Source organism: Nelumbo lutea, chromosome 8 (genome assembly GCF_056320005.1).
Source record: "Nelumbo lutea isolate HS-2025 chromosome 8, American lotus-T2T, whole genome shotgun sequence".
NCBI lineage: Eukaryota > Viridiplantae > Streptophyta > Magnoliopsida > Proteales > Nelumbonaceae > Nelumbo > Nelumbo lutea.
Genome location: NC_142691.1, coordinates 10107913 through 10125097, shown reverse-complemented (window position 1 = coordinate 10125097; position 17185 = coordinate 10107913). Strand labels below are relative to the sequence as shown.

Below are 17185 nucleotides of genomic sequence, written 5' to 3'. Positions count from 1 at the left end.
ATAGTGAACCTAGGGTTAACATTGAAATATTAATTTGTTTGAAGGTTAACATCAATATACCATTTTGTGAAAAAATAAAAATAAAAATAAATATTAGCTCTATATCCAGCCCACTCCTCCTGATATCCCAAACATCTGACAACTAACAATATTGGGTAATGACCTTTTTTAAGATTAGGGGTGTTATCAAGCTGAGTCGAGTTGATAAATTGCACTACTCGAACTCGTTTTATTTTTTATTTTTTAATTTATTTAAAAACTTGCTACCCAAAACTCAGCTTGAATTCAATCGGATTTAGATTTTCCTAGTTGATGAAATCAACTCAATGAGATACTCGACATACTTGAGTATCAACTCGGCTAGACTCATAAGGTAACCCTAGGTAAAAAGAATCATAAAATACTAAATATATTGAGAGTATTATAAATAAAATATATTAAAAATATATATTTTATTAAATACTCGATTAGGCTCGCAAGTTGCTCGAACCAAATATTATAAAATCCAAATATATCTTTATTCAATTAACTATTCAGCTACTCGAACTTGATTCAAACTCGATTATTTGCAAGTCAAATTCGTATATTTAGCGAGTTGAGCTCAAGTATCTCACAAGTAACTTGATTTGCTTAAACCCCTATAAGATCATATATGTCAATTAAGGCTCGATTTGAAAGAAGTATAGATACAAATATGTACAATATGAATACATATAAAATAATACAATATACAATAGTTTGCACTCGACATATTTGCATTTGTACTCCTTCCAAACTGAGCCTAAGCAAATAGCACATGTAGAGAAGGACTAAGATCTTGTTAAATTGACCCAGATGAATATCTTGCAAATACACCAAGGGTTTCTGATCCATGAAGCAAAATCGGCTCACATTTTAAATGGTCAATCATGTGTGGAAATACTATAGCCGTTTTACAATTAACTTGGTATATAAGTATTTTACAAAGCTAAATCAATCAAGCATCCTCACATTGCAAGCTTGTCTTAATGTTCTGCAATGTACATGAAATGAAGTTGTTAACAGTTTCTACAGACTCCATGGTTAGTTTGGCTGTGGGAGAGGTATTGGCCAGAATTTGAAAAGCTATGGTAAGCAAGGAACCCCCTTCTGTGGTCTTCTCCTCCGGCCTTGAAGTGAGAACAAGAGGTCTTGTCTCAAGCCCATCTGGAAGAATTGAGAAACCTGAAGGCAAAATGGCGACATTGCTTGAATCACATCCTGTTATAACTGATTGCGTTCCAGTGATGTCCACAGGTGCATATACAACCATGGATTCATAAGCATTTGTACAACTATCTTGGAGTATCCATACACTACTCTCTTTTGATTTCATTGCCTGAAAAAAAATTGCAAAATAAGGTTAAGTTTCTTCTTCAAACCAAATACAGCCTGAGGCTCAGTTTGGAAAGAGCATAAATGCAAATATGTACAGCATAAATACATACAAAATAATACAAAATATAAGATTTTGCACTCTTCATATTTGCATTTGTACTCCTTCCAAACTCAGCGTTAAGGATGCCAGTAATCACTCTAATTTAAGTTAGATTGAAGAAGATAACAAAGCAAACTCACCTGAATTGTTACTGCATTGCCGCGATCTTGTCCCTTAGCCAAATTTGCAATGGATTGTACTGGGCCTCCAGTTAACATGATATCCCACTAAAATTTATCAAACAGAAATTACTAATTGATCATGGACATATTATAATTTTCATAAAGAGAACACATGAATGTTTTTGTTTTCATTTGTTGCATCACCAAAAAAGAATGAAACACAATTTTGATTCTTGAACTAAGTTTCTGTTTTCAAAAGCAAAAAACAACCCAAGTTTTTGAAATCACAAAATACAATTTTGGAATAAGAAAACATGTTCTTTAATTAAACCAGAAATTTAAGAACACATTTTTTGCTTTAGTTTTGGAAACAAAATCCACATACACAACCAGCATATTTTCTGTAATTTTGTTCTAGGAAGCAATTTTCAAATCAGATGTAATTGGAAAAGTCACAACAAGAAAAATAATTCACATTGGAGAACACCCCTAAAGTCTATCAAGAATTAAAATACAATAATTACAGTTTAAGAGGGGATTAGGGAAAAGGAGACAGTGGCTTCACCTCATGCCGTCGAGAATCGTCTCTTAAGAAATCAAAGAGAATATGGGGTGAGACAGGCAAGCATACAGAAGAAACTGCACACAAGATCACCCCAAGAGGTTCTGCTGGGTCGTTCAAATTCTTCCTAGAGGCCACCCTTATGTCTTCTCCTCCCTTGGTTGAGATCTTGGTCCATGTGTGAAAGCTAGATGCACCCACCGCACGGCAAAAGCTCCATGTCATTCGTTGTGCCAGCTTCAAAATGCTTTTCCTTCCGGCCAAAGTGGCCACCCCTGAAGTTAATTTCATGCATGTGAAACTGTATGATTATTTCTACCGAGTTTTTGGCATCGGAGTGTTTTACAAGCATTTTATTTTATTTTTTTAATGTATTATTAATAATTAATATCACATCAACAGTTAAGAAAATTGCATTTGACAAATCTGTTTTTCAAAAAAACATGTTTTTGCAATAATTAGCTCCCGGATTTGTGAAAGGAGGGGTTTCTTAATCGTGATGTTCTTCGTGGTCTTGAATCACTAACACATTGAAATTTAAAAAAGCTGATTTATTTTCTAAGATGTCGTATGATTGTCACTATAATAAATCATTTTAAACGCCCAATCAGTCAATATCTCAATTTTTTTTTTTTGTATTTTTAAAAAAGAAACAGGTGAAATGGAATGCTTGTAAAACGCTCGGGTGCCAAACACCCACCTAAAGAACTGATCATTCACAAAGATGCATGAGAGAACAATAAGTTGAATGCATGCAGAGCTCACCAGTTGAATCCTTGGTGGGTACATTGGTTGCCATGAAGAAAACAATCCTCTCACATTGGAGCTGGAGTGTTGCCATCCAGTGCCTGGCGCCAAACGCAGTGCCACTGTTAACAATTGAGCGAAACATGGTGTGAACTGTGCTTTTCTGGCACTCCAAGTGCTCGACCCAAGTCACCTGAAAACAATTGAAGATCATCAACACTGAAATTTGACTAGTACTACATATTAATCATCCAAGGAATTCAGCTCAATCATCGTTCTGTGAAGTTCACTGGGTGGAGTGAGAACAATACCTTGCAGTGACCATTAGATTTGTCCTCGACGATGCAGCCAGATGGCCTTTTCCTGCATTTGACAAGGGATGCATCAATATTGTCTTCAACTTTGTCGATCGACACATCAACGAGAGCCCACCGCTCGGGGCTTAGTTGCTTGCAGTATCTGATGAAATACACCTCTCTTGTGGGCACCATGGGTGTGAGCATTTGCAGTTCTGCAAACATCTGAGATAGATAGATTGATGCATTTGTTGTTGGAACAACTTCATCACAACTAAACTTAAAATGCATTACATAACTAAGACACATAAAAAATGCTTAATTACTTACTAGCTGCACAGCACCATTTCTATTGACGCCTTCTCCATCGCAGATTACATCTACGGTGGCTGCCTTAGAGATCATGCAAGGAAACATCTCCTTCCATTGATTCTGCAACACAAGAACATACAATGAAATGGAGATTAATCAAAAGATGCTTGCCTCAGAGTCGAATTGATCATAAGGAAAATTAAGGTGGCGAAAATCTTAATTACCACGTCCATGAAAGCTTGAACTAGCCTTGGGAGGTCTACGAAGACTACACCAGACTCTCTTGAGGCTTCAATGGATCTTTTGATCCGTCCATTGCTTGAATTCTCAACCGAGAACTGGCGAACATATTCGTCGTAATTGAGTATTTCGCGGCCAGTCTCAACACTTCGAACCCACAGAGGTTCACCTGCAGTTGCCATCTTGTTGACCTCTTCCAGAGCTTGGTAGACGATCTCCAATATTCTGGACTTCTCAAGCCCAAATATCCCAGTGTAGTAATCTAAGGAGCTTCTGTTCTCTTGGTCGTTTCCGGCCGAGCAGGAGGAGCTGGGTGATGCCGTCCCCGGAGGGTATTTCGCGATGGTTGCCCGCAACTTTTCTAGCTGCAAGCAAGAGAAGAATCAACAGCCAAATTAAAACCCTTTAACTCTCACTCTCAGTCAAATATCCAAATGTTAAAAGAAAGGTTGCTCTTGCTATCGTGGTGTTGCATTTCTGTTTTGTTTAAGGTGTAATCAGTAACAACACATCAACATCGCTTCACATTTTGCAAGCAGTGATTCCACTTGGGCTAACTGGGCATTTCTGAAACGGGAGGAACTGATGAAAAGTGAATCCCATTTGGTTACCCAACCTTCAACTTTCAAGCATGATTTGGTTACCCAAACCAAATAAACACTTTCAAACATGATTTTGATCTTATACGGCCTAATGGTTTCTGGTTTAAAGACACAATGTAGATTGGAGAATTGTCACTTTAATGCTTCCCCGATTGTCCCCTTATTCCAATTTATAAAATTTTTATAGATTTATACAGTTGGGAACGGTGACAGGTGACAGGTGGGGGACTATCACAATATAAGCGAAGATTGAAGAATAAGTGTGGGTTTAGGACAATGCATATAGAAACACCAATAAAAATTTGTAAAAATAAACAAATAATAATTAAATTTCCCAAAATTGAATATGGGTGTTGTGTTTCTGTTTCAACCTAAAGCACCTCTATCAAAAAGGATTATTTTGCTGTTAGGAGGGAATCATTAAGGTGGTCCTAAAACAAGACACCCCCCCCCCCCCAAAAAAAAGGCAAACGTCTAGACTTTTTAGCTCATTTTATTCTTCTTTATTTAAATATCACCTTCCAGCTATAAATACCTAGAGTGCAAATATTTATTCTAAGTTACACCTCTATAATACCTCATTAGACTTTTAATCAAATATTTATTCCATCCCTAGGGTTTTGCCTAATAACTTATGCCTCCTTTAATCATCAAAATGCCCTTAACAAAAAAAAAAAAAAAGAAGAATCCGACAATTTCTATGATGCTGGAAGAGTGGGGAAATAACTTTGACCAATCAGAACCCCCTAAATTTTGATGAATAACACAGTTGATTGGTTACCACTTCTATGATACCAGTTGATTGATGATTTCTTTGATTTCTTTTTAAGTATCATAAAATAGGATTTGACCATGATACTGAAAAAACTTATAACCAATCAATTGGTGGGTGGTTTTCACCAAAAGTCACGGGTTTTGATTGGTCAATTCTCTTCCGGTATCATACACATAATAGATTTTCTACATAAAATAATATATATAAATATGTATAAATTACGTATAAAAATGTGTGGATTAAGCCTAAAATATTTGGGCCCAGACCCATCCCTGAAATTTATGGGCCTGATGCAGGCCCAGCTTGTATTGAACTATATGTAAATTCCTTTTGTTAGATTATATTTTATAGTTTAGTTTACTTATCAAAAAAAAAACTCAGAATTTTAGGACCGATTTAGGCTGAAAAATGATCACACTTAATTTAAAGTTTTAAATTAGTATTTACACATATTTTGGCATTTAAAGCTCCATATAAAAGTATTTAAAAACCTATATACACATAGAATGCATCAATGCAACTCTTACACCTTTCGGGCATAACCCTATCTACCCATGAGGCCCAAACACGTAATTAATGGCCCTTGTAGTGACCCAAATGGGGCCCACAGAATATTCTTTAACTTCCTTATATTGGTATATGTTTTAGATGCTACCCGCCTTTGGCAGTCAGCCAGTCACCTACTCCTTCCGTGTAATTGGGGTGAAGCCGCTTTCAAACCCAATGGCCCAATACGACATCAGGGAACAAACGGTTCGTGCCGGTCAACCCAGTTTGACTGGCGGATCGACCTGTCCCAAGTCCCAACTCAATGACAAAATTCATAAATATAACACATCCATGTACCAAAGCACCCTCTGTCCTCTGTCCATTGTGTCCGGGTCAAATGGGTTAACTCCCCCTCCCCTAAAATCATCCAAAGTTCCAAACCAAGGCAGCAGCTCTGCCGGTTCAATTTGGGTTTATCATGAAAATAAAGAAGCAAAAAATCAAAAATACAAAGAACAAATTACACTAACCTCGGCTTTTAGCTTTGCATTTTCAATCCTTAACTGCTGCTCCTCAGTCGTTACATCTTTGCTAGAGGTAGCAAAGCCACAATTTGGGCAACAAGCCTTCTTAATGGTCTCCCTCATGGTTCGGTTTTCTTCTCTGAGCTTCTCTATCTCAGACTTCAACAGAGCATTTTCATGGCGCTCCTGTATTGCCTGCAACACCCCCCCCCCCCAAAAAAAAAGAAAAAAAAAAAGAAAAGAAAGGAAAATATCACCCATTTATTATTGGTAAATTAGAAAAAATTTCAGCCCATCTTCTACAATTGGGCTGAATTAAGATCTTAATTAATGTACCTTGATTTGGGTTCTGCGATTTTGAAACCAGAACTTGACTTGCCTAGGGGCAAGGCCCAATTGCTTACTAAGTTGTTGCCTTTGCTTCTCATCTGGGTGAGGCGATTCTTTAAACAATCTGCATGCAAATATCCATGTCAATGTGGACAATACCTTAAGATAATGTTGCAAAAAAATTTAAATTTTTAATTAAATTTCAGTGAATTCAAATATTTAATAAATTTATGTATTTTTTTTTCATCTGATTTATTGTAGTGTCATTGTTTAAATAACTGATTTTCCTCTAATTTCCACAGCAGATAATTCTCAATGCAGAAGAAAACAATCAAAAAACCAATGTTGTTAAATACTAAAATTAAGCAAAGTTGAACTATTATTGCTGAAATTTCTAATTTTGAGCATTGAAGGAATCTAACAATTCCCAGACAAATGTACAAATAGGTAGGACAAAAAGAGAAGAGGGGAAAAGAGACTAAAATCACAAGATATATACTAGTCATACACATATATGTAGAAAAGTTACAATTGAAAAAGATATTTTTATCAGTCACGAGCTTTCAAATATGTAATTAATGTACATTATTCATATATTTTTCAAATTGAAGCAAAAGCTGGCTGAGTAAACTCGGTGCTTCTGAGTCATGTAGGCCCCTGAGTCAATTTGTATTGTGAGAAAAAGGAAGCGCAAAGTTGTCGGAAACGCACGCCCTTGACCCGTTTTGTTTGTTTGTTTTGAAAACAATCAAGGCGCAAAAATGCATCGAAAACTCTGTTTCAGTAAAACATCGGATGGTTCGTGGTGGGTATTGGGTGCAAACTATTGAATTGAATCGAAACGAGGCAATTCCCGAGTCAACCCAGCAGTCTGTCAAATGGAAAAGTGAAGGAAAAGCTAAGAGTGAGTGAGAGAGAGAGAGAGAGAGAGAGAGAGAGAGAGAGGGAGTGAGAAGAACGCACGCTTCCATTTCTCGAATTTGCTCGGCTGTGTGCCTGTGATATTTCTTTCTCTTCTTCTTCTTGTTCTTTCCCTCCTCACCGTCGTCCTCTTCATCTCCCTCGGCGTATCCATCTTCGTCGGATCTTCCGGGGCCAGTATTCTCGCTGCTAATCTCAACTGCGTCTTCTCGGCCTCCGCCTCCGCTCTCTTCGTCACCTTGTTCCACCTCCACGCTTGCCGCCGGTGTAGCAGCACCCCGAAAAACACCGGCCTTCACCCAGAAAAAAGAAAAGAAAATAAATTAAAAAGAAGAGAGTGGAAACCGACCAAAGCTTATCGAATTATTGAACCGAAGAGAGCAGAAAGTATACAAGAGTGAGAGAGAGAGCTGGAGAAGCAAAGAAATCTTTGGTGCGAGAGGAGGGATTCGACATGTCCACGCCCATGGCAATTACAATCTTGAATGACGAAAGGGGTAGCTGTTTTAAGGGGGCATCAATGGTGATGAGAGAGAGAGAGAGAGAGGAATGTGGGGTCTGAAGGATTTAAGGATATAAAACAAAGAAATTCAGGTTTCTTCTTTTGTGAGGAGTTGGGAGAGAGAAGAGGAGGGAAACATAAGTGCATGGGCTGGTAGGTGTTGAACGTTAGATCTTTGGGTGGAGCTGCGCATAACTAACTTGTAGCAGTTGAATGCCCAACTGTTATTTTTGAGTTGTATATCAGCTTGGTTTGAGCCGGCTACTACTTTACTAATGGCTTCAAGCTTAGTGACACTCTCTCTCACACTCTCAGACTCAGTTTTGTATCCTTCAATGAATTAATGCTTCCTTACGTGGACCACACAAATATAGATCAGTCATCAGAACTGTTCATTAATTTGGTCAAGGAGTCAAGAACCCAATGAATGAAAAATCACACAAGCTATGGTGATTAATCAGTGATAATCCATGCATCTTGACCCTATGAAACAAGAAATTGGAAGAAGTCAGCTTTTTGGAAACCAGTCTTGGCTTGGGCCCACAACAGGATTTGATCACAAGTGACCAAAATTGGTCCCTTCATGGACATCAGAAGCCAAAACTCAGCTTAATTTCTATTAATTTCTCAGAATCGGACCAAAAGCAGAACTAGAACCATTTTGGCCATCGGGTCACACTCAGTCACTCACTCAAACAAAGATGCAAAAAAATAAAATAAAATAAATGGGTAGACATAAAATGGTTCCAATTTATCTTTTCAAACTAATAATTTTTCATCAAAACAAGTTTATAACAATAAATATTAGATGTTATAATACCTAATAATATAGATATAAATTTGGGGTATGATTGACCAAGTCAACATTTCCAAGAATTGGGCAATCAATAAACCTTTTTGTTAATTTGAGCTGCCCAACCGTCTGGTCTCTGAGTCTGAAAACACTGGCTAGGCGTCTGCAGTAGTTTAATAACTGTTAATAAGTTTAAGGTAATAATATTTAAGTTAAATCAGATGGCAGAAAAATTATCCTAGATCAGTTCTGAACCCATTAGATGATGGGTCCTGTGAGCCGCTAATATATCTTATATTTCCTTAGCAAATAGAATCCATTTTTGGGGGCGGTCTAATTACATTTGTGCACAAGATTTAAAATTTCGTAACGTATCAGTCTGTGCTAAATGTGGGTTTTTTGGGGTTGTAATCCATCAATGAAATCCCCCAATCAATTGTTCTACCTATTCCAACTCCAGATTGACAATGTATCAGAGATTATTTCTTTCAGCAACCATGAATATCTTGCAAAGCTCCAATAACGAGACATGGGTGGTTGAGGCACCTTCTCACTCCCATTGGAGCAGGTCTCAAGTTCAACTCAAAAACAAAAGTATGATTCCAAAATGACTGGTTTGAGATATATGGCATCTGGCTCTTTCGGGTCAGACTTAATTTGGTGTTCATCCATCAAAAAATGAGTACATGGCAAGCAGGCTATTCATCTTGTTGGTCAGATATAAAGCCAGTGTACAGCACTGTGTACATGGTGTGTGAAGGATAATTGATCTGTCTCTTTTCCTCTTTTTTCTGATAAAGAGTGATCTTGCTTGCAATAACTATTCTGAGCTTTCTAGTGATTGTACTCACTTCCTTTTCCTTTTCTGTTTCTGTTTCTGGAATATATGATATAATATTGGCTTATATTTTAAATTTAACCTTTTACCCCCCCAAAAAAAAACTTATATCAACACAAGCAGTTAGTTGAGCTTGTGTCCAATCTTGGGGGTTGAATCAATGGTAATACAATTCAATAGAAAACCAGAGGGATCCCTCTGTGTTTGCCTAGCAATCTATCCAATATAGACTATGATCAGTAGTATGACTCAATAGCTAGTTCGCTGAAAACTCCATTTCTGCAACTTTCCACTTGATCCGATTTTTGTTTCTCCTTCTTTTGTTTCTTCTCCCTTTTTCCACTATTTTTCTTTTCCCATAACTAACCGTCTCCTGGGAAGTGAATTCCAAACTGATTTTGACCCAGTATTCTACTCTTTGGCTGTTTCTCATCACATAAAATATGTCGTTTCAATAATTTGCTGGAGCCGTTACGCCATTGGCAACCACAGCAAGCTCATGTATACGTACATTAATAATAATCTAGAAAAATGCAACCTTTCAGATGTATTTAACTAATGGTGAGAAGTGAGAACACCAGCATCTAGCTACCGGTCTCTAGCAAATAAATGTTATCAGAGCTCTAATTTTATAGACATAACTCTCAGCATTAATTCAAGTATACAACCTTTTTCTGCTTATTTTATTAATATTATTGTCCTTGCTCAGTGGGTTTTCCTCATTTCTTTTATTTTTTTAATGAATCTGTATCACTGTCTTTGTCTATTCTCAAGTGTTATGAGTTATGACCTTGTGGGGGGTGACCGGGTGAAGATAAGTGAAATATATAAATATTATCAGCTTACCCAGAAACCCTAGCCGAGCCAGGATCAGAGAAAGGTCGCCTGTGTCTCAGGTCAAACCTTACAGAAATAGAGGGGCACCATAATACAGCGAATCAGCGAGGCATGTTGTATTTCTTCTCAAAGGAAAAAAATTGGGTGAAGGTCTGTGTCCTTATAACATTTAAAATGTTGAAAGTAGTGAATGCAATTAACGAGTTTGCCTCCAAGTTCTCCATTTTTTTCTCCAAAGAAGTGAAGCATCTTTCAGGCTTGTTTAATTACTGAGAAATTTTAGTGAACTTTGGGGGAACCACAAACGCAGCACTCGCTGATATAAAACAAATCTGCAACCTGATCGATCATGAAGGATAATCAAGGAAAGATACACATATATATATATAAACATCCAATCCATCCCAACCTTACAGTTTGGGATGTTGGTAAGACGTATCAGCCAGTATCGGTATTTTTTTTTTAAATCAGTTCAGAATTATTGATTTAAAGCTAATCATGATCTGACCTGATACACCCTCAAGAAGCCATCGGCACAATACATATCAACCAATACAATACCCTACCAATCAACTACGGGACTCTCTTTTATTACAGCTGATGTGATCGTTTTGAAGGAAGCAGGAAGTTAATGCAGTCTTAGCTCTGCAATGGTACCCGGTTAGCAGGGGCCCACAAACTATGGAGCCAATCATAATCTGGTCCAACTCCAGGTCCAGTTATCAAGTACCCAATAAATATTTAAATCTTGGAATGTATAGGAAGGAAGAAAGTAAAATCGTTTTTTTTTTTTTGTCCATTCTATCTCTCACTGTGCAATGTGATAGATTTTAGTGTTTATTCACTAGGGCTTTGCCAGATTTTTACAGACCCAATTAGTTGAAATCATTTGTCAGTTTTTGTCTATTTTATCTCTCCAGATCTGCTTTCTTTAAGAGGTAGGGTAAAGAATGTACTAAATAAATAAAAGAACAAGAATATACAATAGAAATAGCTCCCAAAAGCAGATGGGAGCCAACAGAGAGATGCCACTTGGGCCAAGGTTCAAAATTTTGATATGTATCAGGTCATATCAGCTGATATATATTATATCGTATCATGGGCTTTTGGATACATACTTGAGGGTGTTTCGGGGTTTAACCTGGTTCAGGGGATAGACAAACCTTAAACTAATCTCTGTAAACCAGATTGGAAAGAAACTAAAAAAAACAAAGAATACAAGCCTCGATACAGTCCGATATGCCCCTATTAGCTACCGACATATCAGACTATCAATATTTTAAACCTTGACCTGGACCAAAACCAAACCTGGCTAAAAGAAGCATTAGGCTAAATAACGCCCAAAACATAACCCAGTATATGATAGAAACCAAACAAAAGCCTAAAAAAATAAAAATCAATAAAACCCCCCCAAAAAATACAGGTTTACTGAGCTGAACCCTAACTGTTGATAGCCCTAACTAGGGTGGTGATTACTACAACATTATTTGCCACAAAGAGCCTAAGATAGATTCTTGACACTACAGTTGACTTGGTAGAATTACAATAGATGATAAATGACGGCATTTATTTCTTTATTAAAAATTTCAGAGGTAAGGTAAAAAGAGTGTAGTTAGAGTAAACAGTACCTATATTTGCAAATGTTGTCATAAATTACCAATTAATATTAGGCCATTTTACCTCTCTCTCTCTCTCCACATTAACTCAGATGGACAAAAATGTATTATAATTTGGAAAGGACACAAGAATGGAAATTTTTCATGAATACATTCAGCACAATATTCTGATACATTTCTTGAGGGAGATTGAATATCCAATATGAATTTCTCCCTTTCATAATAACATTGACATAGAGTAGCATTACTGCAGACATGAACAAACTAATCTTTTTCTTCCTTTTCACATTCATGTTTAATTTCAATAATCCATTGGTATTGTTATAATAAAATGTAGATACTGTTGTGCTTACGGTGTTCTCTTCTTTCAGCTTCGGTTAGTGCAAGTCCATAGAACAGTCTCTTACAACCTTGCATTGAGAATATCTCCCCATGAAATAAAACACTTAAGTACAGAGATATTCCCAATGAAACGCTGTAAAGACTGTTCAAACAGACCTCGCACTGACCGAAACTGAACTCCTGTTCTCTTCTATGCCCTTTCTGTTTATCAAATGGCCATTTCATTTGTATTAATCATAACATGTCACTGAGATTATTGGTCGAAGCACATCTTGGTAATTAAACAATTGAAATTCAATTTGGGCTTTCTTTCCTTGTGTATTGGTAGTTGTTGAATGGCAGATATGATGTAATAATCATATGAATTGCAGAGAACTTACTAGTTTAAAATTTCTTACCATTAATTGTTTTGTAGTTACCTTTGGATCTCTCTTTTCCTACTTTAGCCTTCTTTCTTTTGCCTCTCTTAAACTCTTTTTGCATCAAAAAAAGGAAAGCACTAAACCGAAAATAAGGAATCCAGACAAAAGAGTATTGTGCTTTTCTCCATTTTTCAAGTGTCTCTCTATCTTTTTGGTTTCTTGGGTCATAAGCTTTTGGTCTCAAAGCATACAAGATAGGATAAATATGGGACAAACTTCTAAGGAAGCATGGAAATTTGCAATAATTTAGGGAGACCCATAACGTGTTAAAATGGAGTCAATAAGAAAAAAAAAAGGAAATGTGGAAATGGAAATGCTAAGTTTGTTAAAGAAAATGCTAGCATTACTTTGCTTTGAATGGTGTTCACAAAAAGAAAAACAAAGTGAAGAGATATAATTCTATATCGTTATCAAAAATTGACCATAGACCACATTAGGAGAAAAGGTGGGTCAGAATATTAAAACAATATATAAAATTTGTTTTGTATTAACTTGTAGAGTGTGGATAATCAAAATATATATTTAATTAAAAATATCATTGATTTAAATCAAGCTGAGTTTCATTATACAGCAATTAGTGTATATAACATTACCATGATATTTATATGAAGTATCTCCTATATTATCAAATTAATATAAGATTAAGATATTAGACAGTGTATGCCCTTAGCTCCAACCAGCATGATGCACATTATGACATTTATTGTAAATGAATAAAGTACATATTTGATTCATGTTATTATGGTGTGTTTCTGTGTAATACCCTTAAATTAGACACATATGAGACTCATGTTAGTTTAGAATCTTCACAGTTGTTTGATAGATCTGGGGGGATTTATATTGCCAAGATTGACACTGACCGCCAAGTTGGTTAGAGTGAGATCTGAAGTACATGCAGTGTGGGTTTTTTTGAAACCCTGAATCGGACCAAAATTCCAGTATTTCCCTGGACCTTGGAGATAGATGGGCAAAACCGAAATGTTACACCTGACCCCTAGACTCGATTATGATATTGCACTAGGTGTCGAATTGGGATGTCTTTGATATACCAATCAGTGATATCCTTAGAGGGGGTCAAAACCCGAGTATGTTGGGACAGTCCAAGAATTCATCTGAATGGGTGATCATAGTGACATGATCAATCCCTTTGTCGGGAAAAGTGAATGATCGGGGATGCACTCCCTCTGATGGAAACCTAAACTGCCAACAGTTCATTTCAATCGTTGAAAAAATTTATTTTGCAAAATATGTTTATATTATGGTTTCAAAATGTTTGCAAAATATTTTAATTCCCGAGATCCATGTGAGTAGAGAGTGCAGCACTGTACCTTGCAGCCGAGGGAGAGGTCATCTCTTGTCGGGTAGTGTTTGATCATTATGGGCTGAGGGGTTAAGTGTAAGATCATTGAGGATTATATCTAATGGGTTGATCTAGCATCTACCCACAGTCCTTGGGCCATCATAAAATGGTTGGACCCAATGACCGTTTAGTGTAAATGTTGGGCCCATTAAGAGCCCATAGTGATAGACTCAAGGGTTCACTGCATTCAACAGTGAATTTGGCCAGGCCTTGTAACTGAGGGTAAGTTGAACTCATGTGGCTGATGTATAGATCAATGATAGGGTCCCACGCCATACGAAGAGAGCCAAGCTAACCAGCATTAAAGTGGAAGTGAGCCTAAAAGCTTAATAGGCCTAAAAACCCATTTCGAACTGGGTTAATTAGATTAATTAAATAGGGGTGGATCTGGATTTGGATCGGCATATAAGATAAGGGATTATCCTTATCCACTTAAAGAGTACAGTTCCAAATAAAGATTTGGATCAAAGGAACTCCTAATTTGATTAGGAAGTTGATCTTTATCTACAGATAAGATAAGGGATTATTCTTATCACTTAAAGAATCTAAATCCAAATAAAATATTTGGATTAAAAAACTCCTAATGAGATTAGAAAATTTTCTCTTTAAAACTATAAATAAGAGAGCAGGGCAAACCTCCAAAGACACATTCGCTGAATACAGAGAGAAGACAACATAGTTAAACTGTTCTTGCCTTCTGCTCTTTTTCTTCCTGCTCTTGCCGCCCCACCCTATTCGATCCCCAGTTCTTGGATTGGATCAAGATTTGGACTTGATATTATTTTTGCCAGAAGAAACAATTTAGAAACTGTGCTTACTGTCCCACTCGATTCTTGTTGAAGAATCATTAGTTCTTGGTGAAGAACTATCTACTGATCCTGCCTCACCCTAAGCTGTGTCATCTTCAGTGGAGGGAGGATTTGGTACTCTCTTTGGGCGTGAACACCTACATTGGGAGAAGAATTCTTGTGTGGATTCCGTATCAGGTATATCTCTTCATTGATTTGGTTTCAGATTTGGTCTACTTTCATTATAAGAACAAACCTTGAAAATACAGTTTTCTAAATTGGGAATAGGATTCCCATATGAGAGTAAAGAAATTTTTAAAATTCCGTCCAACTATTAAACATAGAAATAGGATCTAAATGCAAATAGATGAAGAGACTCCTCGTTGTTTTTTTTTTAATTTAGAATAATAATATTAGGCCTGGGGAATGAGACATATCTCAATTATATTGATTGAAACATACAAGAGGTGGCATCTTGAGATCCCTTACAAGAAAGGAATATTGATTAAAACATTACAAATAATACTATTGAAAAATACAAATAGGCATATTATAACATAAAAACAAAAAGCAGGTGTGCACATTTTATCTAGCTACCAGTCTTTCTCTTTATATATATACACTCTCCATAAGAACTTTTCCTTGGTCCAAGTCCAATTCATTGCAAAAGAATATAATTGCCAAGCAAAATATACGTGGAGAACATTATAGCTATATCTAGGCTGGATAAGATAAACAAATATAGTATTTAATTAGAAATCTCAATCATACAACATACAAGAAAAAACATGTCTTTGTCCTAGAATGCAATCTGCATGGAAATGTCATACCATGCAACACCAATGGGTGCATGACATGTGGAAAGTTCACAAAAGATGCAGAAACATCGCAGTCCGGATTTCTCGCCCACAACACTCTACCCATGCAATACGTTATAGCTTATGTGTTTTCAACTTTTCATTGATGTTGTCATAGGTGAGATGTGTGCACCTACAGTGTATTGTGGGTAGAGAGTTGTGGACAGGAATTCCGAACCCGAGATATCGGGTTTCGGAATGTATCACACGCCATCTCCTCTGATGCAGTATCAAGCATGGGTGTGATGAGTATTTCTTTTAACTTGATCAAAGTTGAAGCTTCTAGGGTTTATTTTGTAAGTGGCCTTTCTGTCCAAACCTTGGGGAGATAGGTAGATGTTGAAGAGTAGATGAATGATGGCTCTGAAAGGTATGGTGTATGGTGTATGGCTACCACCCAAAAATATGCCACCGGATATTAAATTGGATAAGATGTACGGAGTAAATGCCGATCAAATATTACAGCCAGGATTTTAAAGAGCCATGGTTTGTGTCTGTACACTTTTATGGCACTCATTCATGAATGCCCCATTGTTGTTTGTCGAGGTCATGATTTTTGTAAAAAGAATAAAAAAGATCACCCACTTTCCTTTGTCCCTTCTTAGTTGTTGAAATATTTAAGACTTAAATCTCCTATAATCACTTCGGAAGCTGATGCATGATGAGAGTACATGGATTCGCATATATATACAAAAGGATCTAAAATGTTGCCTCTATATTAACAAGTTGACATAAAAAATGCATTCATCTTGTATATCAGTTTGTTCATTTCTGTTAAAAAGGATAACAGATAAAAAGGAAATGTCACGTAGAATTGTCCTCAAGAATCCGTAGAGCGCCAGACTTCAACATATATTCATAGACTTAAGCAATACTTTCTATACTTGAAAGCACAATCTTAAGGGCTCCTTGACCACATTTTTTCATAAATACTGAGTCTCTATATTATCAATTAGGGGTTCCTCCTGTAAAACAAGTTAGTACTTCCTGTTTGAACATGAAAATCTTTGGAATGTTATAAGGTGCCTTCGTTGTTAATTTAATTTGATAAAGCTCGTAGGTCCTAGCTAATATATATATATATATATATATACACATGGATACACATAGAAAGACAGATAGAGAGAGGGGTAAACTCCTCTTATTTACAATGCCTCCTCCCTTAGAGAAGGGTTTACAGATTTAGAAGGAATTAAGTCTATAAAAAAACGTGCAAATAAATAGAATACAACAATTATACAAGTATGATTTATTATCTCTCGTCACTCCCTCTCAAACTAAAGCTATGAATACAGCAGTTTGTCAACAAAATACTCGTGCCTAACATGGGTCATAATCCTGGTAAAGATATATACATATCAACAGCTCAAAAAGCCAAATCCACTTGAACTTGTCACACATAGTTGGTCCCAAGCCCAAATAAAGGACAGAGATCTTGTCAGGTTGGATTCTGG

General features: G+C 36.6%; 1 protein-coding gene across 1 annotated transcript; it reads right to left on the bottom strand.

The window, feature by feature from the left end:
- Positions 1-911: 911 nt before the first annotated feature.
- Positions 912-8175, bottom strand: GL2 (HD-ZIP IV family of homeobox-leucine zipper protein with lipid-binding START domain-containing protein). The gene is made up of 11 exons (XM_088959825.1): positions 7770-8175; positions 7419-7669; positions 6462-6579; positions 6132-6320; positions 3720-4100; positions 3514-3615; positions 3199-3408; positions 2906-3080; positions 2144-2415; positions 1597-1683; positions 912-1357 (listed from the first exon to the last, which is right to left on the bottom strand). The coding sequence occupies exons 1-11, from the start codon at positions 7842-7844 to the stop codon at positions 977-979; spliced, it is 2241 nt and encodes a 746-aa protein (XP_088815951.1). The 5' UTR covers positions 7845-8175; the 3' UTR covers positions 912-976.
- Between the last annotated feature and the right edge of the window lie 9010 nt (positions 8176-17185).